General features: G+C 34.1%; 2 protein-coding genes and 1 long non-coding RNA gene across 8 annotated transcripts in view; 2 read left to right on the top strand and 1 right to left on the bottom strand.

Annotated features, from left to right (window-relative positions):
* Positions 1-35: 35 nt before the first annotated feature.
* On the top strand, positions 36-5,678 carry Trs23 (trafficking protein particle complex subunit 4-like protein Trs23). The gene is made up of 4 exons (XM_077414079.1): positions 36-211; positions 1,296-1,537; positions 2,929-3,424; positions 5,376-5,678. The coding sequence occupies exons 2-3, from the start codon at positions 1,363-1,365 to the stop codon at positions 3,405-3,407; spliced, it is 654 nt and encodes a 217-aa protein (XP_077270205.1). The 5' UTR covers positions 36-211; positions 1,296-1,362; the 3' UTR covers positions 3,408-3,424; positions 5,376-5,678.
* Ry (xanthine dehydrogenase rosy) overlaps positions 4,264-25,942 on the bottom strand; it is a 149,797-nt gene continuing 128,118 nt past the window's right edge. For all 6 annotated transcript variants that reach the window (XM_077414074.1, XM_077414069.1, XM_077414070.1 and 3 more), the window contains 11 exons: positions 17,692-17,814; positions 12,781-13,136; positions 10,147-10,321; positions 9,841-10,032; positions 9,526-9,671; positions 9,278-9,455; positions 6,600-6,728; positions 6,273-6,515; positions 5,806-6,060; positions 5,351-5,518; positions 4,264-5,268 (listed from right to left, as the gene is read on the bottom strand). In XM_077414074.1, the coding sequence (XP_077270200.1) occupies positions 5,224-5,268; positions 5,351-5,518; positions 5,806-6,060; positions 6,273-6,515; positions 6,600-6,728; positions 9,278-9,455; positions 9,526-9,671; positions 9,841-10,032; positions 10,147-10,321; positions 12,781-13,136; positions 17,692-17,814 (2,010 nt within the window). In that variant the 3' untranslated portion in view covers positions 4,264-5,223. The remainder of the gene's footprint in view (positions 5,269-5,350; positions 5,519-5,805; positions 6,061-6,272; positions 6,516-6,599; positions 6,729-9,277; positions 9,456-9,525; positions 9,672-9,840; positions 10,033-10,146; positions 10,322-12,780; positions 13,137-17,691; positions 17,815-25,942) is intronic.
* On the top strand, positions 7,843-9,430 carry LOC143901651 (uncharacterized). The gene is made up of 3 exons (XR_013258143.1): positions 7,843-9,016; positions 9,102-9,217; positions 9,299-9,430. It is a non-coding gene; the product is annotated as an uncharacterized LOC143901651 (long non-coding RNA).

The raw sequence follows: 25,942 nt of genomic DNA on the forward strand, positions 1-25,942 counted from the left end.
CACGTTTTCAGTCATTCCCAGAGGGCGTATCGCGTTCGCGGATCACTAAAGTCACTAGATATACAAAGTATGTACCGCAATCCGAGTCAACAAAAAAAACTTTAACGATTTAATATCTCGCTTCGCGCGGCAGAGAGACGATTTTTTTCTGCCAAATTCTTTCGTTTCGTGCAAAAACGCGTGATTGAGTATAATTTTATCGATATTGGAGGTGAGTGGGCTAAACTGTATAATTACCAAATGTTTTTAGTTTGCATATCTTTACTTAACTATTTATTTAACGAAACACATTCATTCCATTCCTTTTAAGAATAAAGACTTAGAAGGCGAAAATCCTTACTGGTTATTGTGATACAATAATGATTAATCATTAAAAATATAGTTTTTTAGATTAGGTTAGGTTAAATCAAAAGTCCATCATGTTTGTGTCATTAGAAAATACGTTCAATGTCTTTGCATACAAAGAATAAGATTTCAAAAATAAAGTTTGTCACTTGACATTATAAATATTATCTGTGAAAGTTGTTAAATGTTGAAAATGCTGTTTATCAGGATTACAAAATCTGTTGTATTGATGGCATGGCATAATAGAAAAATAGCATTCAAATAATTAATAATTTAAAGACTATTTTACATGGCAACTTAGTAAGCAAACTGCCTGCAGATTATGACAGCTGATTGACAGCAGATTTTTCCAGATATTACAACAGATTCGGCATTATCTGTGTTTGTATTAAACACTTGTGTTTTGCCGATAAAGCCTGCCAATGTTGTAATCTAACAGCAGATTAGTAGAAATCGAACAGAATCTGTCATATCTATCTTAACATTTAAATGAAATACGTCATTTAAATGATTACGAAACGGCAGATTTTGCTTAGTTTTGGCAGTTAATTTGCCATTATATTCTATTAGCAGATTCTGTTATATTTCTACTAGCCGTCCGGCCAACATTTAACAGCTACTATTGACGTAATTTGTAGCAGACACTTAAAATTTGTTCTCGACAAATTTGATTGTCCAAGAAGTAAAATACAATAATAATTTGGATGGATCTCACTTTTCATGGAAAATTACGAATCCATCAAAAACTATATGCTTAATTAAATTTTTATCAATTAATTCTGATTTAATATAATTTAATGTAAAAATATCATTTTTAATGATTAATTATTTTACTTACAAGTAACAGTTTATATTTTTGCAATTTTACTTTTTTTTAGTATAAAGGGAATTGAATATGTGTAGTTTTATTGAAATCTAAATAAAAATTAATAAGTATTTATCAAAAACAGAACCAAAGATGACATATGTCACGATTTAAATAATAAATTAATGTAAATAAAGAAGAAATCGTGCAGAATGGTGATATACGGCGTTTATATTGTATCCAAGTCTGGTGGCTTGATCTTCAACCATGATCATAACGTACCAAAGATTGAAGTTGAGAAATCCTTTAATTTTCCACTCAATATTAAATTAAATTATGAGAACAAGAAAGTAGTGGTAGCGTTTGGGCAAAAAGATGGAATACATGGTAAGAATGTCTGTTGTGATGAGAAATAATTGGAATTATATAGATTGAAAGAAAAGTAATGGCTTTTTAAACTTTGCATTATTATTCCATATATTTAAATAGTGAATTTATTTAAGCAGATGTTAATTATAATATATATTTATTAAGCAGATGTAATATAGAATTTCAAGGATAGTGCATATTTATTTTAGTGACATTCTCAAATATTTCTTCTATCTCGAAAAAGTAAAATTTAATGTCTGTTATTTTTATATTTACATTATATTATCAAGAATAACAGATACATTCAAGTTGAAGATAAACTATTATAATAATTATTAGTAACAAGTAAAAAAATATTATGTAATAATTATCATATGCAGTGTATTATATGCAGGATGTGTGTGAAATTGTATACAAACGAGAACGAGGTGATTTTGCATGTCAAAATAAGTCAAAATTATATAACAATTTTTTTCGCAATTTTTTTATGTTTATGTTTATGGACATCGGCAATCTCGTGATTCGTTTCCTATCAGTCCTATTACCTTGCTTAGCTATCAGTTTCTACAAAGTTTTTACGATGATAAGATACAGCAATCGAGAATACTAAAATGATTTGCTTTAGGAACCTATGGTAGTATCTACTGCAATTCGCTACTACAGACAATGTTATCCAAATTGATACCCTGATAGACGAATGACATAAAGAGTGGCGCAAATGCTCGTTGAAAGTGGCTTATTTATTTCCTCCGAACTTGGCAGGAACTGATAGCTAATCAAGATAAGAACTGACAGAAAACAAATCATGACCGATGTTTACAAACATATAAATGTGAACAGAAATAACAGTTTATAGCAAGATCCGTTAATCAAGACATAATCAAGTGTACTTAATAGTGCATGTGTACTTAATAGATTTTCAAAATCGTTTCAAAAACAAAAATCTTCAAAAAAAATTATATAATTTTTGCACGCGAAGCCGGCCTTATTTTGGCACGAGAAATCACCTTGTTCTTGCTTGTACTACGATTTTACACTCTATATACACAATAATAATAATATAATAATAATAATAATTATTATATTATTATCTTTAATTCTATATTATATATTATTATTTATATTATTATAAATAATCAATACGATTTAAAAGCAATGATACATTGAATTGGAACCACAATATAAATGTGTAATTTGTGAAAAGCACAAAAGTTATAAAACTTAAAGCTCAAGATTTTCTAATGCTCACAGAAATATTTTTAAAAATTATATTAAAAATTGGGTAATATTAAGCCAAATTTTGGGCATTATTTTTCTTTCACGTGATGTATTCTTGTAATATATCACTACATATATTTTAATAAGGTACTAAAAGACAGGAATAAATAAGAGAACCAAATATTTTTCAGTGGGACACATATTGACAGCTGTGAATGGAAATGCAATCACAGGACGTGAACTTGAAGATGGGAGAGACATCTTGGAGATGTTGGAGCAACCGGAAAATTTCCCTATAACATTGAAGTTCAGTCGGGCAAAAATGACGACGAATGAGAAGATATTTTTAGCTTCAATGTTCTACCCTCTTTTTGCGATAGCAAGCCAACTCAGTCCGGAACCACGATGTTCTGGAATTGAGATTCTCGAAGCGGACACATTTCGTTTATATTGCTTCCAGACATTGACGGGCATTAAGTTCATGATAGTAGCGGAGCCATCGCAACCAGGGATGGAAATTTTGTTGAAGAGAGTGTACGACTTATATGCGGATTATGCGCTAAAAAATCCATTTTATGCGCTAGAAATGCCAATTAGATGCGAATTATTTGAAACTAATTTACAGACATTGCTGGAAACCGTAGAAAAATCTGGAATAAGCAATGTTTAGCCTGTATTGCTTTACATGTGAGTTGTTAATAAATTTATAATAATTAAGAATATATATATATATAAAAGAGAGTAACATTTTTTTAAATTTTCCTTTTTACTTGGTCTGCTATGTAAAGTTTAATTCTATCAAATAATTAGATTTCAAGCTTGTTTATACGATTAAATTTCTATATTTGATTGTATCTTTTGAGAGGTTGATTGAGAGTATTGAATTATATGATACTCAAAGAAATGTAATAGTAACAAAATTTAATTATATGATAATATTTGAACATTAGTGCTAACATTATAAGAGATAAATATCAAATAAAATTTAAGTAACCTAAATGAGAATATATGCAAGAATAAATAGCAATATTAGAGTATGGATCTTTATTTAGATCTTCATCCAAATAGGTTGACTCTATTCTTTCTTTTCTATTTAATATTTTCTAGTGAAATATATATATATATATATATATATATATATATATATATTATTTATTACTTTTCTTTTACTTTATAGATAAAGATAAAGATAAAGAATTTTACTTTATATACCCCAAGGGGCCTTAAAGGGCGTTTTGAAGGGACATACCCAACCCTAACCTCCAATTCATCCACTACCTTACTGTTTCCTCCTTTGGACCAACGGTTTAACGTCTCTTCCGAAAGACGGAGCCCAGTTTTCTCCGCATCTTACACGGAGGGGCGCGGTTTTTCGGAAAAAAAACTTTTCCATGTTACATGACTCTAGTGGACTCGAACCTGGTTCCTCAGATTACGAGTCTGGCGCTCTACCACTATAGACCACACCGCCGCCCTTCTTTTACTTTATAATGTTGGATAATAAGTACCTGACAACGATTTCCGAGTCGTTGACGCTCTCATACTTCGGCATATATTTATTAATATTCTATACACTAATAATTTACGAAGAATATAGCACATAACTAGCATCCACAATTCATTACACTAATATTGCATATAATTCGGGATCGCTGTAATGTACATAGTTATTCAATTGCATTTTTTACTCCAAAGTAGTAGGAGTAGTTTTACTCCTTAAACATTTCCTACCAACTAAGTAAATAGTTTCTAGGTTTTTTCTAACACGTTTGGTCTAACACCCAATCCTATGGTTTTACGGAGAGTATCTCTAAAATCATATGTTTACGACAACTCGTGAGATTTAAGTTTGTAATAATAATGGATATATTATTTCGTGTCTTATTGATGATATACTTTGCAAATATTTATTTAATTGGTTAAAATATCTATTGATATTTATATCTTATATTTATATTAACATTTTTTTAATATCTTTATCTTTAAGGCTCCTGGATGGTCACCGCGGCCTTATTGGATTCTTACTATTGAGGCGAGGAAAACACCCAATTTTGTTGTGCATGCCATTTTCAAATAAAAAGACATTTCAATAAAACATCAATATAGATCGTTTCAGAACACTTCCGAAATTGACCGAAAACAATGAACAAACAGCCATAAAACGAAGCCTAAACATACGGGAAAAACAGCCGTTTAACGACTATCGAAAGGAGGTGAAAACATTCTTTTCGCATGCAAATCTTACTTTTCGGTTAATTTTACGACTTTCACGAATACGTTAAACGTTAGAGCACAAGCACAGAGCGAATAATAAAGAAATAGCATGCACAACAAAATAGGTTGTCAACATGTCACAAAGGATAGAATTCTCCATTGGAGAGAGTTCTGATTTCTGCCGCGACGGTACGTTGCCACCGTCAACGCAGAGTTCTCGGCTGACCATCCAAGAGCCTTAAAATGTCTTAATAAACGCGATTTTGAAGATTTTATGGTACTACATTCCATTGCTGTTTTAAATCAGGCTCTGAAATCTGCAAGATAAAGAAAAAGTATTTTAATATACATAAGGATAAAAGGTTGGAGAATTGAATTAAGAATTTAATATTTTATTACCTTCATTGTCAAATTGTCTATGCAGGAATTACGTATACGTGCAGCAGTCGCAGGGGCATCAAGACGAAAGTGACCATGAATATTCGCATCCTTACGTGCAGCCTTGATTGCTTCTTTGATCGCAAAGAATGCAGATGATGCCAGAAATAACGGTGGCTCCCCAACAGCCTATATTATATTATATCTTAATATAAGTTTAATACTGTTTTACTATAGTTCCATTGCTACTCTATTCCTTTTCTTTGAAATTAAACTGCACGTTAATATATGTAAATATATGTAATATATCTAAAAAAAATCAAGAAATATATATATATATATATATATATATATATATATATATATACAGGGTGTTCGAAATAAAAGCCGTATCCAGCCGAAAGGATAGAGAAAGATCTTGGTCGAACACCCTGTATATATATTTGTTTTTTTTAATTACATAAAAAAAGTTATACCTTAGAAGAGTATACCGCTCTTGGATTAGAAACCCCTTTTAATAAGGATACATTAAATTCCTGAGGTATGTCGGTAAAGCCTGGCAATTTGTACGCGCCAGGTCCTCTGCTGAACAAAGTTCCCGTCGGTGAGTAAATCATTTCCTCTAACGTGAATAAACCGTATCCTTGAACGAAGGCACCTTCAACTTGTCCTATGTCGATGGCTGGATTTAAACTCTCTCCCAAATCCATGACAATATCTGTTCGTAACACCTGCATTGATTGAAGAATATTAATATATCAATGTTTGTTTTATGTAATTCTTATATTATTATGCATACTTTTTCTTTATAAACTAGTTACGTTCTTTATAAAATTGATGTCATTATCTTTTATGAAAGTAATATAATACATAATAAAAAGACACACACACACACACACACACACACACACACACACACACACACACACACACACACACATACCCCATGATCACCGGTGAGGCAATCAACCTCCACCTCCGTACAAGCAACGCCATACGTAAAATAATTAAATGGATGCCCTGTATTAGTCTCGAAGGAATATCCGATGTTGGGTGTTTGATAGAAACCGGTAGCAGATAAGCTTATCCTTTGATAATATGCTACTTTTATCCATTCTTCCCAGGTACCTTTTAGATCATTGTCAATTATCGGTTGTAATCGTTTCATGATTTCTTTGCATGCATTCTGCAAAATTTATTTCTATATTTAATTTACTTTTCTATTTACATATATATACTCAAATATTAGTTGTAAAATATTGTCACACACCATAACAGCCATGCCATTCAAATCAGATCCGCAACTTGCTGCGGTGGCAGATGTATTAGGAACTTTATCGGTAGCCGTTTCAGCGATATATATCTTGGTTGGATTCACCTTTAATATTCTGCTAGCAACCTGACATGATATGGTAAATTTAACTTGAACTCATAATAATTTACAGTTGCGCACAATCAGTTATAATGGGGGAGAAGGAGGGTGAGAGAAAAAGAGAGAGACCCGTTGATTTCTTTATTCTTTAAAAACAAAATTCAGAAAATGCAGCAATTATTGATAATAATAATTATGCTGGATAAATAATTAAATATCGATTAAATATCGAGATTTATATTCGTTTCTACCAATGCAGATTAACTTTGATTTAGGTTTAACTTATCTTTTATCTTTCTCTAATTTTAAAAACTAGAAAAAGATGAAAAATAAGTTAAATTGCGATTAAAATTAATCTACATTGGTAGAAATGGATATTAGGTCCAGTTTCACCAACGTCGATTAACTATGTAACCTGCGATTAAACTCACTCTTCATCTCTTTCTAACTGTCCCCTTTAAGAAAGAGACGAAGTGAGTTTAATCGAAGGTTACAGTTAATCGGAGATGGTGAAACCGCGGTCCCGGTTTAATTTTCCTATAACATTTCAGAAATTTATTTCTTTGTTTTTTTTTGTATTTAATTAAATGAATTTAGAATGATAAGAATTCGATGAATCGTGTATATTATAAGTTTCTCTTTGATATGCAGGATCTTTCAAACTTATATACCAGCTCTAGAGTTTTATTTCTAAAGAAAACGAATGAGAATTTATAACAAGCAATTAATATTGATAGTTTTACTGACAATGAGAAAAAATAGATAAAAGAGGAAAATTTGACATAAAATATCTTTATAATTTTTAAAAATTTTTGTAATTTAATTTTCTAGAAGCATTCCATTATTCTTGATCGCTTATAATTGGTTTATTAATTTTCCATAATAATTCCTCGGATAGTCAAATCTGTTGAGAACAGATTTTAAAAGTGTCTGCTACAAATTGTGTTGATAGAATGTCAGCATAAATATAACAAAGGCTACGGTCAACGTGACGCTATAAATGCTTTGGAGTGTTCTTCTTCTCTTTCTTTCTTCATTGAAAGAAAAGAGAAGAGGAATGCTTCGAAGCATTTGTAGCGTCACGTTGACCGTAGCCAAAATCTGCTAATGAGCAAAATCTGCTATTGTGTAATCTGGCCGCGTTCAGGAAAAATACTGTTGAGTGAGCGCTCATTATGATTGGTTATTCTTACACTTAGATCCGGAGAAGAACCAAAGGTAAGAACCAATCATATTAAAGAATCACTGTGCGGCCATGGCTGCGTTCAGCGGAAAAAACAGCTCAGTGAGTGCTCAGTGAGTGCTCAGTGAGTGCTCAGTGATTCGGGTGTAGTTCCGAATGATTCCTGCTCCTGATCGACTTAAAATTTTACAGATAAGTTTTTGATGTGAAAAATGAATTGCGCGTGGTTCCAACTTCGGGAAATAAATTTTTTTTTAAATAATAGCATTTATCGACTAAAATCGATTCTATATGACTGTAAAAGTGATAAATTCGATAATTATACATAATTACCGGTTATTATGCATAATTTTCAACATACGGTGATAAATGTGATAAATCATAGCAAATTTATCAATTTTATCGGTAATAACCAAGACTTTTTGGTAAAAGTAATAAATATTTCATTAATTTTGTTGTGGAAAAGTGTAATCTATTGTATTCACGCATATATTTTTTCATCAACACAACCATCGACATATATGTCGATGCACACAATAACAATTATAGGTTGGGTTAGGTTAGGTTAGTTTTTTTGGAGGTGGAGCTCAGGGGGGCGGAACCTCCACGCATACAATTTTCACGCGAAACAAGGTGCCACATGGGTTTACAACTTTCCACGCGTGGAAAGTTCACGCATGTACTTTACAAGGCACACTATATGTGTCTAGTTTAATGGTAGTGGAGCCCCCCGCAGAAGGCGCGGAACCTACTGCCTTCACGCATACGCACATTAAACCTTCATAGGGGAAGGGCGTCGATAAATGCTATTATTAAAAAAAAAATTATTTCCCGAACTTAGGACCACGCGCAATTCATTTTTCACATTGAAAACAACTTATCTGTAAAATTTTAAGTCGATCGGGAGCAGGGGTCATTCGGAACTATATCCAGTGATCGATTCTTTATTACGGTTGGTTTCTACACTTAGATCCGAGGAAAAACCAAGGCAATTAAGAACCAATTGTAATATTACAATTGGGTCTTGCCTTCGGTTTTGGTAATAAAGAATCACTGAGCGCGCTCACTAAGCTGCTTTTCCGCTGAACACAGCCATTCAATTGACGTATTTCATTTAAATGTTTATGAAATGGTAGATTCTGTTTTGTTTTTGCCTACAATTTATTGCTGTCAGATCAGCAAAAACGAATTTAATGTGGACACAATAAATGATACAGGATCTGTTGCGATATCTGGAGCAAATCTACTGCCACTCTGTTGTCATATCACGGACAGTTTGCTTACTGGGTTTTTAAGAAAAAATTAATTTTTTTTAATTGGTCGGAACATTCAGGTATACAAAAGCTATATAATATATTACATAAAACGAATTACAAATAAATATTATTTATACTTGAATCATTTTTGTGTGTAGACCTTGTCCCATCTCAACACCACTATGGCTGATTAGCACCGAGCCATCAGTATAGATGTGAACCAGCGCGCCTGCTTGATTCAAGTGCAATGCAGTAAACGCTATTCCGAACTTCGTAGGTACAATTGCAAGTCCTTTTTTCTTGAATCGATTCTCTCTGCAAAATTTTTCATCGATCTTAGTAATTGTTAATGATTTAATTTATAATGTAGACGATAACTACTTGCCTATTATAACGTTGAACCTCAACTATTCTTTCATTATAACGAGACGACGCTAGACATTCACGCCAGCAACGATCTAAAGTACAATTGGCAAGCTGCTGGTTGTAATGTGTTAAATCACCTTCTTTATATAAATTTAATTCGGACAACTGTTGTGGAAAAGAAATATTTTCAATTATTAAATTCATTTCCGTCCGCTTGTAATGTATAAATCAGATATAGACGTAGAATTTTATGTAATGCATTTTGTAAAATAGAAGATTTTTTTCCATTATATTTCATTGCGTAATAATATAGCTTTTATTAATCAAAAATTACCTTGACGACATCCAGATCTAGATAATCGGCAATTTGTCGAATGATATTTTCAGCTACAAACATTCCTTGCGGTCCACCGAAGCCTCGGAAAGCCGTATTTGATGGTAAATTCGTTTTACACATGTATCCATATATTTCCGACACGGGAATTCTATATGAATTTTCAAAATGGAACATGGCACGTTCTAATACCTTAAAACATTAGAAATAAAATCAATAATTTTTCTATGCGCGCGTGTACATATAACGTTACAAGATTTTTAATAAGAAAAAATTTTTTAAATTTATTTTCTTCTTATTACTTACTGATGTTGATAAATCGCGAGAGTAACCTGCGTTACTATATATATGTACTCTTGCCACTTTGATAAAACCGTCATTGTTAAATCCAACTTTGTACTTGAATAAAAACGGATGTCGCGTTCCACTTATCATCATATCTTCATCTCTATCCAGCATACAACGAACTGGTTTCTGTAATCTACACATTTAATTTTTTTATTCGATAATAATCTACACATTTTTAATTATTTTTAAATAAATTATATAAATAAACATAAACTTCTCACAAAAATTAAAAGAACACTTAATTTTTCTTAAAAAATGGGCAAAATTCAAGCAGCTGTAACTTTGTTAAAAATAAACGAAATTTAGGTTAAAAAAAAGAATTTTGAAGTTTAAAATCTCTGCTTTCAAAAGGTCACTATTATTTTTTAGTTTCTGTGGGCTTGACCATTTTTATAAAAAACTGCGTGCTGGACAAAATGGGAAATTTTCTTTTCACTTTGTGGGCCTGTCACGTGTCCAAAAAAAGTGTGCGAAAATTTTACGATTTCCTAATGTGAAAGCTTGTAAGGTATTATTTAAAAAAAAACGATTGTGGAAAGCCTAATGTAAAGCTTTCCCTACACAATCGTTTTTAAAAAATGGATCTACGATTTTTTGTTACTGAATTATCGTGAATTGAATAAGAAATTAGAATTTTGACTTTGATTACTCATAACTTCGTTAAAAATCATCGTACCACAATTCAAAAAACAGATTCTTAAAGTTGAAACTTTGCTCTATCGAATGGTAATTGCCAATTTTTTTTTTTAATAACATGTATACATGATGCAAATGGATGAAAATAATGTAAAAATTAGCCATTTTTCCCTTTTTTATTTTGATCCAGAAAACAATTGTGTAGAACAACAACAAAAATTTATTCTTTACTTTTTTGTACTTTTAAGTACCCTGTATTGAAAAAAATTTGCCAAATAGCTGAGATTTTTTCATTTTTTTAAACGTATTTTTTGTCTCATAAACTATTCCGCAATTTTTTTTTAATGCAGAGTATACTTGAAACTTTTAAGTTAAAAGTACAAAAAAAACGTAAAGAATAAATTTGTGTTGTTGTTCTACACAATTTCTGGGTTAAAAAAAAAAAAAAAAAATAGCTAATTTTTACATTATTTTCATCCATTTGCATCATGTCTACATGTTATTTAAAAAAATTGGCAATTAACATTCGATAAAGCAAAGTTTCAGCTTTAAGAATCTGTTTTTTGAATTGCGATACGATGATTTTTAACGGAGTTATGAGCAATCAAAGTCAAAATGCTCATTTCTCATTTAATTTGCAATAACTCACTAACAAAAAATCGCAGAAACATTTTTAAAAAACGATTGTGTAGAGAAAATTTCAAGCTTTCACATTAGGAAATCGTAAATTATTGCAGACTTTTTTTGGGCACGTGACAGGCCCACAAAATGAAAAGAAAATCCCATTTTGTCCAGCTCGTAGTTTTCTATAAAAATTGTCAAACCCACAGAAACTAAAAAATAATAGTGACCTTTTAAAAGTAGAGATTTTAAATTTTAAAATCCTTTTTAAACTTAAATTTTGTTCATTTTTGACGAAGTTACAGCTGCTTGAATTTTGCCTATTTTTTAAGAAAAATTAAGTGTTTCTCTTTTGTGAGAAGTTTATATACGAAGTTAACGCAAATTTAACTCTGAGGAACAAATAATATAAAATTTAAATTTAAATGACTGGATAAATTTAAATCACCTTTCAAACACTGTTATTTTTGTAGATATAAATATTTTTGTTAAAGTTTTATTAAGGGGATCCTGCAGCCGTATGATTTACCGACATTATCGTTATTAGATGGATCTTTTAATTGGATTTATAGAATTGCAAAAATCTTTTACAGAATTAAAGTCCGCACAAAAATCTAGGGTGGAAAACGCGATTTTATATCAAAAGCACCAAAAAATTAAAAATATTACTTATTGGGGCACATACACAGCTGTCACCTGACGACAATATTTGCTTAAAACAAAAATTCTACAGTTTATACGTACATAATGTTTATCATCCACTCTTGGGAAAACATGTAGGAATAATATCGTGTAAGTAGAAGTAAGATTCAATGCGTACAAAAAAAATCCATCTAATAATTATTTTAGTAATGCAAATACGGATGCAGGATGACAAGAGCAGCAACAGTAGTTGCCGGATCTTGCGTAAGATGGCGAGCAATCGAAAAAAGGACAGATGTCATTTCGTTAGACAAAGACAGATATAGGGAAAACAAAATTAGAAAGGTTGACATTATCGACATCGAGGAAGTTCGCCAGTCACTGCAGGATTCCCTTAAGGCATAGTTGTGTAACTGTGGATGTCATTTTCAGTTTTTCATGTGTTTAAAACTTCCAAATGTAATTTTTCAAAAAATATTTACTCAAAGAGCTTGTTGTAAAAAGAATTGAAGGACCTTTGAGAGAAATAACATGTTACTTAATTTCTATTATCATTTAAAATTTTCGAAGGAATAACTATCCCAAAGAAGAGGATAAAGCAATAAAAGGCACAAAATAAACAGAATGAAAGTTTTTCATTGGCCCACTCTGTATATCGTGCAAATATGTTTCAATCAATTCTATACAACACACCTATGTGCCGCAAGTGCCACTGGTATCGCGAGTAATGCTGCACGGGATTCCTTCCCACCAAAACCACCCCCTATACGCTTCACACGAACGTTAACTCTATTTGAGTGTATATCTAAGACATGGGCAATTAGTTTCTGTATTTCACTAGGATGCTGCGTGGAGCAGAATACTTCCAGCTCGTTTTCCTCATGTGGCACGACAATAGTAGCGTTTGTCTCCAAATAAAAATGCTCTTGACCACTTATACGTACTTCCCCTTCTAAAACATGCTGCGCTTCCGCAAAAGCTTTATCCGCATCACCTTTGATAATATGCTTGGGGAAACCAGGAAAGAACGATTTATGCGCGATAGCGTCCTAGAAGAAATTTAAGTTAGTGCATTTTTGTTTATATTATTTAATTAAAAAATAAGAAAGAATTATTAGTATAATTCTGGAGTAAAATTATGAAAAAGTGGATCGAACTCCACTCGCCTTGACCTAAACACATATTATCAAGATAATAACTATATAATTAACTTTTAAAAGATTTTAGCTGCTATTCATTGATTATTAAAAACTTGTTAAGACACAAAATGTATACAAGGTGAATGAATATGGGATCTGCATTTCCGTTCTACACAAACCTTCTAATTTAATCTGATCTAATTACAATTTGAAAAAGAATTTGTTTCTAATGTATTTATTTTATTATCCGCGTCTCTCCATCAAAATAGTATTGTGCAAAGCAATAATATTGTTTTAATATATTTTTGTTATAAAAGTATAACGACATTAGACGTTGTGCCAACTGCCAACTAACAATAATTTATACACATCATAAAATTTATTTATCTTATCATACTCAATATAGAACAGTAAAATATGGGAGACCGGGGCAAACTTGACACTAGGGTCGGTATTCATAGTCGGTTCTTATCTCTTTAAGACTGTCTTAACCCTTAAATGCCACACCTCTCAAGAATCTCGTAAATGACATGAGGGGTCTAAGAGACCCCATCAGCATGAAAAATGTCCCCTTACTCATTGATTTTTTTATCTTTAGTTATGAAAATTTTTTTCAATGTTGTTCAAGGCTTAGAAAAGAGAATAAAATGCTTATATTGTTAAAATTTCAATTTCAACATAGTATAAAAAAATAAGTAAACTGAGTACTGTTAAGTGTACAAACGGGTAGGTCAATCACTCAACTATCATCAATGGGAGCATGAGCTCTATTTTCGGCAAGAACATTTGAAAATATTTCATTTTAAAGGGTCTGGGGTCCGCTGGACCCCACGGGGCATTTAAGGGTTAAATACAACCTTTAAGAAGTCATGGACCAATCACAGAGCCGTATATTAGCGTCTTAAGACATTACTTAAGACGATCTTAAAATAAGATCCGACTATGAATACCTTCCTAGGCTTTTTGCTAATTTAAATCTATCGCAAAAACTTGCCTTTCCTACTGTAAATGCGTCTTTATGTGTTACTATTATCAACGGTATTTGGGTGACATTTTGAGTTATGGTGTAATTTTTAGCGTAACATAACCGTTTTGATGGTGAAAAGTAATTTTTCTTATCTCTCGAAAATTTCTACTCTTTCATCGAGCTTTACTCTTGCGAATTTACCGGTAATTAAGTGATTTTGATGGGAAATTCGATGCTTTATACAAATCCGATAATAGTTTTTGCATATTTTCAAAATTTTTATATTTTTGGAGTAACAAAAGTGAAAAACGACGTTCGGGGCAAGGTCGACACTAAGCCGTTTTATCGGCTCCCAATAACAAACGATGCTTATCATGCAGCTATATGGCCCATGACAAATGCGTGTGCACGTCTAATCGCGAATTTACTTGCATAAATTGTTTTTCAGACATGAGTTTAGGTGAAAATAATTAAATGTTCAACAATTTTTGTTCTCATTATTTCTAATGATTGTTTTACTTAATTCCGAATTTTTGTACTTTCTAAATACACAATAAACAATAATGTTTTTTAGAATCAAACAAAAAAAATTAGTTCCAGATCAAATTATGTCGATCAAGCAAAGTGTCGAGTTTACCCCGGCATTTTTCAATTTGAAAATTTGTCTTCGCGTCACTTTTGGTTTCTTGGGGGCAAAACTAAGCAACGTACAGCAAAATTTCCTTAAGCAATTTTGTACCTGAAGGAACACTCTTTAAATGTGTACCATTAAATTTGCTTGAAAATTTTAATTAATTGTTGAAAATTGCCTTTGAAAAAATTGTGTCGAGTTTGCCCCGGTCTCCCCTATTTAATGCAAAAAGCCGGGTATATTATACGTGAAAAATTGTGTTTAACATGATATTTAATTCTTTTATTATTATGTTTATTAGAATAACAGAATATTTTGTTAAAAAAAACTGGGCGTTGCTAGACAAATATTGATGCAAATGTTTTGTTAATTATTTACATTAGTAGCGACCTTAATTAATGGCGATTGTAGTGACCTTGATATATATTATCAAGGACGCGATCTTGAGTAACTTTCAAAAGATTTTAGCCGTCGCTCGTTTTTGTTAAAAAGTTATTATCCAAAGAAGTTTGAAAAATATAACAGTTATCCTCAGTACTGAAAGGCATAAATGACTATATAATACATATGTGGAGTGTACATATGTACGTATATAGTATGTACATGTATGAGTGAGGGAGAGATTTTGCCCCTTCTCCTACACTCGCCAGAAACCCTTTTTATAAGAAAGTCATTTCTTAAAAATAAAATGATTCCAAATGGGTTTCCTACTTTCCACGAAGTGAGGTACATCCCACACCGTCCGGGCGTCACCTCTGCGAAACGATATCTTTCGTTATACGGTTCCACATCGGTTTTTAACTTCACGCGAAGCGAAGTCCATAATCGTATAATAATAGATTTCGTTTTGCACTGTATCCTTTGCAGGGCAGTATGAAGTGGACCTTGCTTCACGTGGATAATTAGTAACCTATGTGGAGCCGTATAATAATAATAGACCTCATTTTGACTTGCAAGCACCGGATGGATGTGGAGTAGACTTTGCTTAACGTGAAAAATTCAAAAATCCATGGAACCATTTTATGTTAAGAATAATTGCTGTACTTTAAAGTAGAAAAAAGTGTGCAATTAGAAATGGAGAAGCTTGTATTTTATTTGATGCATAATTATTAGTATTTATTAGTTTGGCTTCCTCATAGAGAAAGCTTTATGAGCGAAATAAAATAGGAGCAATTGTAGCGATCTGTAATGATGAGGAAGCAATGTGTAAGTTTCTAATTTGCACACTTTTTTTAATTTTAAATTTAACTTTTTTATGAATTGGAAGACGGTCAGCTTAGTAGCACAAGTGGGGTTTTTACAATTGACGCAATGTCAAATTGATATTGACTTTGGGAGTTCAGACTACATGGTCCATATATGGACTTCAACGATTTTAACTTTCAAATTCGGATGTAGCACACCAAAATACACAATATTGTTAAGTTTCAGCTAAATCGATGAGAAGGCCACTATTCTTCAGATTTACATAGGAAAAGACTAAAGAATATAATAGAATTATAAATAGCCCGATATCTCAAGCGGAAGTTAGGACTACTCCAGAAATTTCTCAAAAAAATTATGCTATTTCACTTACAATTCTTAAATTCTTCCATTTTTCTCAATAATTCGTTTTAAAAATATTTCTCCACGTCTCATGTTGATAAATTATAAAAATGACATCTAAATTCTCCAAATGACATATAATATGTGATATAATATGTGAAACCAGCAACTTATAAAATTATAAGAGAGTGAATTGTTAAAAGGTCAACTTACAATTAGTACTTTTCGATATTTCTCGGGGTAAACGAACGCTACAAGTGCTATAATCACTATGCAAGTGGACCAGGCTGTAGCAGTGGTAGCGTGTGATTTTTTATATAATTTTCACTGAAATTTTACGTAACTTTTCGAGTTATGAAATATGTACATACCTATGTATGTACAGTGAAGGCAGAGATTAAAAATGTAGATTTCTAATTTGTACACTTTTTATTATATTGGCAATTTTTTCTAACCCCTTCTTCATATATCTTTAAAATTTGGTTGATTAGTTCTTGAGTTATAAACATTTGACTGGGTCTAATCAATCAAATCTTAAAGCGTTATATATGAAATAAGGGTAGAAAAGACCGAAAAAGATAATAGAATTAGAAATAGCCCGATAACTCAAAATTTGCGGAAGTTAATATAGCTACCACAAACATTTCTCAAAAAATTCAAAATTATACAAAAAATGAACCCCTTTACCGATCTCTCTCCTTCTCCCTTTCCCTTATTTCCCTTTCCCTTTCCCTTTCCCTCTCTCTCTTTTCGCCAAATTCAATACCAACTTTGCTTTAATAAAACTCCAGATTAAAAAAAAAATTTGAGACCGATATCTCCAAATTTACGGAAGTTAAAGCAATCACACCCATTTACAAGGTGTACACACGCACGCACGCACGCACGCACGCACGCACGCACGCACGCACGCACGCGTGACGTAATACGCCATTTTTTTATGGTCAGATTCGTATAGCGTTAAGAAATCTACCAGAAATAACTTATAGAATGTCAAGCGATGTCAAGGCGGTGTTGAACAGTATTATCAAAATAACATAAAAAAAAATAATTCTTTGTTTGTGTTCTTTTTGTCAAAACTTTGTTAAATCTTGTTAAAAATTTGTTAGATTCTTCTAAAATTGTTTATAATTTGTATCAGAATTCACAAGATAGAATTCTATTTATAAATTAAAAATATGTACACACAAAAATACACGGTATAACATATTATAAATAGAATTCTATTCCGAAATTTGACGCAAATTATAGATTGTCTAAAGCAAGCTTTATTGCATTTTAATTAACAAATAGTATTATTTCTTCGTATTAGTAGGAAATACCTCAATAGATATAATAATGGGTTCTAAATCTTCATACTCTATTTCAACCATTCTTGCTGCAGCTTGAGCGACAATTTGATCAATAGCAATAATCGCACCAATTATTTGACCTTGGCTGGTAACCTGTAGAAATAGAAAAAATTAATAGATTCTTAATTCCTTCCAATTTCTCGAAACTAGAGATGAGATCAAATTCAATATGTACTTAAAAATTCGAGTCAAACCCAGTTTCATTTTCTAGGATTCGATTAACATTCATAAGAAATAATATTTTATGTTATTTATAATTTTATATTTTATGTCCCCTGTAACATTTGCTGCAATTGCGAATGTCGGCAACAAATTATGTTTATTGAAAAGCTGCAAATGAGAAAAAAACTTTGTTATTGTCAATTGTTAGCACACTTCCGTCAATGTGCAACAACCTTTGTCGACAAAATATATGACAAAATGGTAGCTAACAGCAAGCAGATACCGAACATATTGTTGGTAGATTGATGGCAAATGCCAAGCAGTTTAGCTATCGCAAACAGTGTCAGCAAACATCTCGCAAAAATACAACAATGTATGTTAACGACAGATGACTCGGAATAGCGAGCACGTCTGTTGAACGCATTGACGACAGATTCACGATGAGTATCAAACAGCTTTGCTATTAAAAAAGTGTCAGCATTTGTCACGCAAGAATACAACAACATCTGTTATGTCGTAAATCTTTCGTCATTACAATGCTTCATCAAATACTTTCATTGCTTTCATCTTGCCCACATATTGCTAACAAGTAAAGTCATTTTCAAATAAAAAGAATATACAAATGTCGGATCATCCAATAGATGGCATTCGATAGGATCCGTTTCCCGTAAGAAAAATATGATGAACGATGGTATAAAAACGATACATTTTTTGTTCAGCGTTAAAAGTACTACCAGAAACCATCGTCAAATTAAGACGCCAGGGTTATCGGAATCTTGCTCTATATAATTGTGGGACAGTGGATTTCGGTGAAATTGTCTAAAACTTTGGAAATAGATAATTTAATAGATAGTTCACATAAATATATATTTTTGTATTAACAAAAAGAATAAGTTGTGTGATTTTGTAGAATAATACATTGCAATCTACTGTCCTACAATAGTACTGACATAACGTCTTATTTTTGATTTTTAAACACTGATAGCACTTAAATGGTCGATTATTGTGAATCTTGCCTATTATAACTTTCAATCAGTATCATATAAACTATCTATTTTTCTAAAGTTTCAGACAATTTCACCGAAATTCACTGTCCCATAATAGTACTGAAATAATACCTCATGACCTTCGACCTTTGAACGCTGATAGCATCTAAACGGTTGATTATTGTGAATCTTGTCTATTGTGACTTTTGATTAGCATTACACAAACTATTTATTTCCAAAGTTTCTGTTAATTTCACCGAAACCCAATTTCCGTATAAATATATATTATATATATATATATATATATATATATAAAGGACCCCGCAATACCCTTACGAAAATTGTATATATACATATATATATTAATATATTTATATTTTATTATTATATATATTATATTATATATATTATTATATTAATATATATATATATATATTTAGCTAATTTTACCGAATATGTATATATATGTATATATGGGGCATTCTTTGTCAAATTGGACACCCCCCCTGTCCAAAAATGGGGGCAACCGAAAAATTTCTTTTAGGGCTCATTTTATAGCTACATGCATTGAGGTCCCTCGGACGCGCGGATGACTAAGCGGAGATGGACAGCCCGATCAAAGGTGATAGGGCATTTGAAAACTAAATGATTAATCTTGAATGGCTGCACCGCAAGGACACGAACTGTCCTCTACTAGATTTTTCCTAAAAAGACTGTGGTTGAGATTGTAGTGATTCGCACGCAGTCGAGAAATCGTGACAATGGTTTCCCACTTGAGACCTAATTTGAAATACCAAGGCTTTGCTGCCTTAGCATATATGTGTTGAAAAAAATGGGAGCCTTTGTGCTGAGCCCTTACTGATAGGTAGTTATCAAATTCCGCTATGAGCTTATTTCTAGCGACTAAGAACATTCGGTAAATGGCACCCTGAATTCAGATCTACCCTCTCGAATAGCCCTCTTGGCTAAGGAGTCAGCGATCTCATTACCTTCAATCCCCTTGTGGCAGGAAACCCAAATAAATTGAATATCAATATCACGCTGCATAGCAATCTCAAGGTTAGCCTTAATGAGAGGGATCAAGTAGTTAAATTTACAAGTGGACGAGTTGGATAGCGCATCAAGAACACTCTTGGACTCCGTAATAATGATAACTCTGGGACAACACAGATCAAGCGAAGTAAGAACAGCATTATAAATGGCCCAAGCCTCAGCTGTATAAACCGAGGTGCAGAAAGGTAGTTTGAACATTAATTCTAGCCACAGTTACGGCGAGTAGCATGCGGAACCCACGTAGTTATCCGCATCTGATTTGGATCCGTCCGTGTAGAAGAAAGTGGTGTCTTTGAAAATGGGTTCAAAGGGCTACAAAAATATGTTTTGAATCGAAGTCTTAGAAACCCTATCGAAAATTTCCAGTAGATCCAGGCCCGGCGAGTAACGAGGGGGCGAGTGGAGGGAGGAGTGCTGAAAAATAGACGGGCAAATTGAGCTGTAAATGAAATAAGAGTGCTGAGAACTGAAAGAAGCTTACAATAGGAAACTTCTTATTTATGTAAGCTGATTAGACAGGATCCTCACGAATCGTATTTGAAATCCGATAGAGACTAGAACTAACCGGGTGATCTGCAATCGACAGTCTTATACAGATACCTTGAGGCCAGAAATCGAAGCCTATATTTAAGGGGGGGGGGGTTCTTAGCCTCAGCGAGCATAGTGTTTAAAGGAGTGGAAATCCGATAATCCAGACATGTCTTGATTGCCTTGTTCTGAATTATCTCCAATCTGTGAAACATTTTGTTGGTTTGGAAATGGCGAAAATGTGCGAAGCGTATTCTATAGAGCCACGTAGAATGGCTCGATAAACAATCAAGAGTAATTGCAGGTGAGCCTCCCACCAGATGCCTCGCAGAAAAGAAATAATATTGGAAATTTTCCTAGCCTTCTCGACAAGAAAGTTCATGTGAAGATCTCCACTGAGTTTGAAGTTCAAAATGACTCCCAGAAATCGAACCGACTCGAACTGATCGTGTTCTTTCCCAGACGGACCTGACAATCCGCCCGATTGATCGCACCATTCTTAGAAAAGATCATCATCTGAGTCTTGCTGGGCGAAATTTCCAGGCCTCTCTCTCGAAGGAACTCCCGAATGCTGGCCAATGAACTTTCGATCGATCTGAAGGATTTAAAGAGATTCGAAATTGAGGCATAAATTACTATATCATCGGCAAACTGCAATATTTTAGTACGGCGATGTAATTTAGTACCCAACAATCTCAAGTAGAGATTGAACAAAACCGTACTAAGGATTGAGCCCTGTGGAGTGCCCTTACGTGTTTTGGGAGGAGTAGGTCTACTATGTACCACAAATTAAACCTTTTTTTCTGAAATTAGATTTTGAACAAATCTGCAAATGTTTCTGGGAAAATTGGCATCAACCAGATCCTGGACCAGAATTTCATAAATTACATTATCGAACGCTGACTTAATATCGATAAACAATGCCATAGTAGCTTGTCGGTACAGGATGGTCAAGTTGTCGGTACAGGATATAAATTGACGGAAACCGAACTGATGCTTAGGAATGAGGATATTACCGGAACTATACGATTCAATTGCCCAGTGCGGTCGAGTGAAAAACATTTTCTGAACCAACTTGAGAATGCAGGAAGTAAGGGCTATGTGGCGGACCCGGCCTCCATGGGATTTTGGGATGAGATAAACGAGGGAATGCGACCACGCTTCCGGAAAACAGAGAAGAAGCTTTTTTTTTAAGTTGAAGGGAGAGCTTTGAGGATTTTATAATCGAACCGATCAATACCCGGACTCGATTTGCTTTTAGTGGAATTAAGAGCAGCATGGAATTCTCGGTATTGGAATGGGTTGTCCATTCAAAGCAGAGATTTATTGTTTCGGGAGCTGTTCTCCGGGATGGGAACCCGGGGCCAGGACACGAGGGTTGGCAGATAATCGCGATTGTAGATTCAATGATGCCGTCATCCGGAGTGGCCTCCGCTGAAGCCAAAGTCAACCTGCATATTTTTTAATCATTTTCCAAATGTCCCCTGTAGGAGTCAGGAAGTCAAGGGAAGAATAATAGTCCTTCCTGCCTCTCGCTTGGCTTTTCTCAGACTCTTTCTAGTCTCATTAATCTGGTCACGAAAAATCTGGTAATTCTGAACCGTGGGGTCCTTGCGATATTTTTTACACGCGTCCTTTCGTGCCCGAACCGCCTCGCCTCGGTACAATTCTGGTTCCACCAAGGAGCTGGGGGAGGACCGGTCACTGTGCCATTGTTACAGCGATGCCCAACAGAAACAGAAACCCTAACTGGCGGGGAAAATAAGTTAACCACGTCCATGAGTTTTTCACTTATACTGTAATAAAGGTTTGTCGTCCTCCCATTTGAGGACTTTCTTCTGCATTTTTTCAGCGCATTTCTCTAAAGTTTTACAGAAGTTTTTAAACTGTTCTCGGGAGAATTTACACTTGTGAGAGAAAATAGATACCATTTTGACTCTACGATTAATGGAGACAAGTATGGGGCAATGATCACTGCCCAAAGTGTCCCGGAAAACAGAAGTTTCCGAGAAAGAGGCAAAGCCACTCGACCCTATCGCGAGATTAAGAAGCGACGGAGATTTACCCGGAGGAGGAATATATGTGAACGTGGATAGGGTTGAACAGACTAAACGACATTTTATCTAACAGATCCACTATTACTACTTTACCAGCTGGATTGGAATCAGAGGCACCCCAATGGGGGTGATGGGCATTAAAATTACCTATAATCAAAGAGTATTTATACGAATCGGCTAGATTAAAAATTCTTAGCCAAGTGCTGGACAGGCAAATTGCATTTGGATGTCGGTAAATGCCAATAACGGCGGCATTACAGTTATCAATAATCAATTGGAGACCAATGGCCTCCACGGACGGATCTAATAAACCAGCAATTTTAATGTCGGAAAAGAAGACGTCGCGAATGAGAATCAGGGGGAAAAATTCCATACAAATTTTATCCTTCATGAGTCATTGGCAGTTTCCATTACGCCTGTATGGGAAAGGTTGTCATTTGAATCTTGCCATTGCGTTTCCATTTATCTTATTGCCACTCAATATTTTCCATTTACTTTTTCATATAATTCGCATTGCAAGTTCCATACACAAGTTTTGACCTTTATAAGCCATTAGCAGTTTCCATTACGCCTGTATGGAAAAAGTTGTCATTCGAATCTTGCCATTGCGTTTCCATTCATTTTATTGCCACTCAATATTTTCCATTAACTTTTCCATATAATTCGCTTTGCAACTGTAGGGCAACCATACATTCCCACTGACCGCCATTGAGCATTCAAGGGCACATTTTCATAAGGGATCTCCACTAATGTGACCAAATCTAAAACAATTGTAGCAAATTTGTACCTGCGGGATATACGGTTCCACCGCTACTTTGGTTTTGTAGATGGCTATCTCCGGAGGCAAGGACTGCCCCTCAAACTTAACTCTAACCGATTTAGATGGCTCGAACTTAACAATTCCAGCCTTGCCCATTGTAGCCCTGCGGTTCATACGTTCCACAGAGAGAATCTTACGGGGATTCGATCCCTTCTAAGATCTCCTGCTCGTTAAAACAGAGGGGAATGCCCTTGATTACACCGACGCGCATGATTTTAAAAGCAGGGATAAACGCAATAATATTTTTTTCCTTGAGAGCAGGATCCTCTTTTTCTTCTTTTTAGGTTTATGGCTCCTGCCTCTTGACAGAGTGCAATACGGTCAGAATCAAATATCTTGTAGATAACCGACTAATAGCTGTTTGTAGAGTCGACTGAAATGTGGACTCCTTGTTAGCTGAAGCCGCTGTGTGCCTGGGTATGGAAGGAGAGCGGAAGGGTCGGTTGTGGGGGAATCGCGCGCACCGTTTGAAGCGTACAGTATTCACAAAGCAATCCTAGAAGCCTTACAAAAGGCCGTGATGAGTCGACATATTTTGTTTGACGGGTATTTGAGGATTTCGTAAATATTATGACACCGAGGCCCTCTGAGTAATCGTATGGCTAATCAAAGGCCAGCGGCCCATTTAATCGTATTTGGGTATTCAAAAACTAAATGATTGAAGTCCTCGATTTGATTACCGCATGGGCACGATCCATCGTCAATTATATATTTTTTGAATAAGCTATAATTGAGATTGTAGTGATTGGCTCTTAATTGAGTGACCGCAAAAATTGATGCCTGTTTCAATCCTAATTTAAAGTACTACCATGGTACCATGGTAAAATAATTTGGAGTATAGACGTATATTTTTTGAAAGAAGTGAGTATCTTTGTGCCGTGCTCTATTAAAGAGATAATTATGGAAATCTGTCGTGAAGTTTTCTTTGCAAAGAATGCACAAGTCTGTGTGCGGCAATTTAAAACCAGGAAAGACACCTCGCGAATGGCTCTTTTTGCTAAAGCGTCGGCGACTTCATTGCCTATGATCCCTTTGTGAGACGGGATCCATATTAACTAAATGTTAATATCTCGCTCTTCAGCTGATTCTAATTTGGATTTGATAAGGGGGATTAGATAATTTGATTTGCATGTAAGCGGATTAGTGAGAGCTTCAAGGACACTTCTCGAGTCCGTAACAATTGTGACCGTAGGAGAGCCCAGGTCGAACGAGGTGATCACTGCATTATAGGTATATTGCCTATGCCTCCGTGGTATAGACCGAAGCCTGAGAGGATAGCTTATACATGAGATTCAGCTATAGCTGCGGTGAATAACATGCAGAACCGACGTAACATCCTGCGTCAACCTTGGATCCATCTGTATAAAACATAATGAAATCCTTCATGATAAGTCCAAAGGCCTGATCAAAAATGCTTTGTACAGAAAATTTAGGCATTCTATCAATAATGCTCAGTAGTCCCGGAAACTAGTGTGGAGGTGTGTAAAGAGTAGAAGAACACGAATGTTGAAATGGAGAGGAATAGAGCGAACTGTTGACTATTGGCGTATATTGTCTTATGTGCTGAAAGAGGTTTACTAATAGAAATTTGTCCCGAATGTAATCCGCCGCATCCGGATCATCATGAATTAAATCCGCGATAGCATGCAATTCTTCACTAACAGGATCATTGACGGAGAGAATCTTGAGAAGATATTTAGATGCCAAGAATTTGAATCTTAATTTCAGCGGAGGCTCTTTAGCCTCAGCAAACATTGTATTGATAGATGTAGATATCCTGTATCTCAAGCAGGTTCTGATAGCTTTATTCTGAATGATCTCTAGTCGATGAAACTTTGTGTTAGATTTGAATGTGAAGATTTGCAATGCGTATTCCAGGGAACCTCGTAGAACCGCGCGGTAAATATTGAGGAGGAGCTGAGGGTGGGATCCTCACCAAACGCCACTTAAAGAAGAAATGATATTGGCAGTCTTGCTCGCCTGGCCAATAATATATTCTAGATGAAGATTGCCTGATAGTTTAGGATCCAGGAGAACGCCCAGAAACCTCACCGATCATGAGGGTTGAATCGTATCATTACCGAGTTTAATAACATATTCAGCTAAATTAAGGATATTTTTTTTTGAGAAAATCATCATCTGGGTTTTTTACTAAGAGAGATATCCAGACCTCTATTTATAAGATAATTACTAATATTGGCCAGCAAAATTTCTAAAGATCTAAAAGCTTTGACGAGCCGAGAGGCTGATGCGTAAATGACAATGTCATCCGTGAATTGTAAAATTTTTGTATGACGATGAAGATAGCTACCAATGAGCCTTAGATAACATATGAACAGTACCGGACTAAGAGCTAATCCTTAGGGAGTGCCCTTGCGTGAAAGTTTGGAGGGAGTGAGCTTTCCTTGAACGACGAATAGAACATTCTTTTCAGAAATCAAATTTTGAATGAATCGGCAGATGTTTCTTAGAAAATTAGCCTCAATTAGATCGTTAATTAAAATTCCTGGGATGACGTTATCAAATTCTGCTTTTATGTCGATGAATACTGCCGCCGTGGCCTGACCTTTGATATTGTTGAGATGAATTGCGAACGTAAGAACAGTGAGGTTATC

Source organism: Temnothorax americanus, unplaced genomic scaffold (assembly GCF_048541705.1).
Source record: "Temnothorax americanus isolate GAGA-0224 unplaced genomic scaffold, ASM4854170v1 Scaffold35, whole genome shotgun sequence".
Lineage (NCBI taxonomy): Eukaryota > Metazoa > Arthropoda > Insecta > Hymenoptera > Formicidae > Temnothorax > Temnothorax americanus.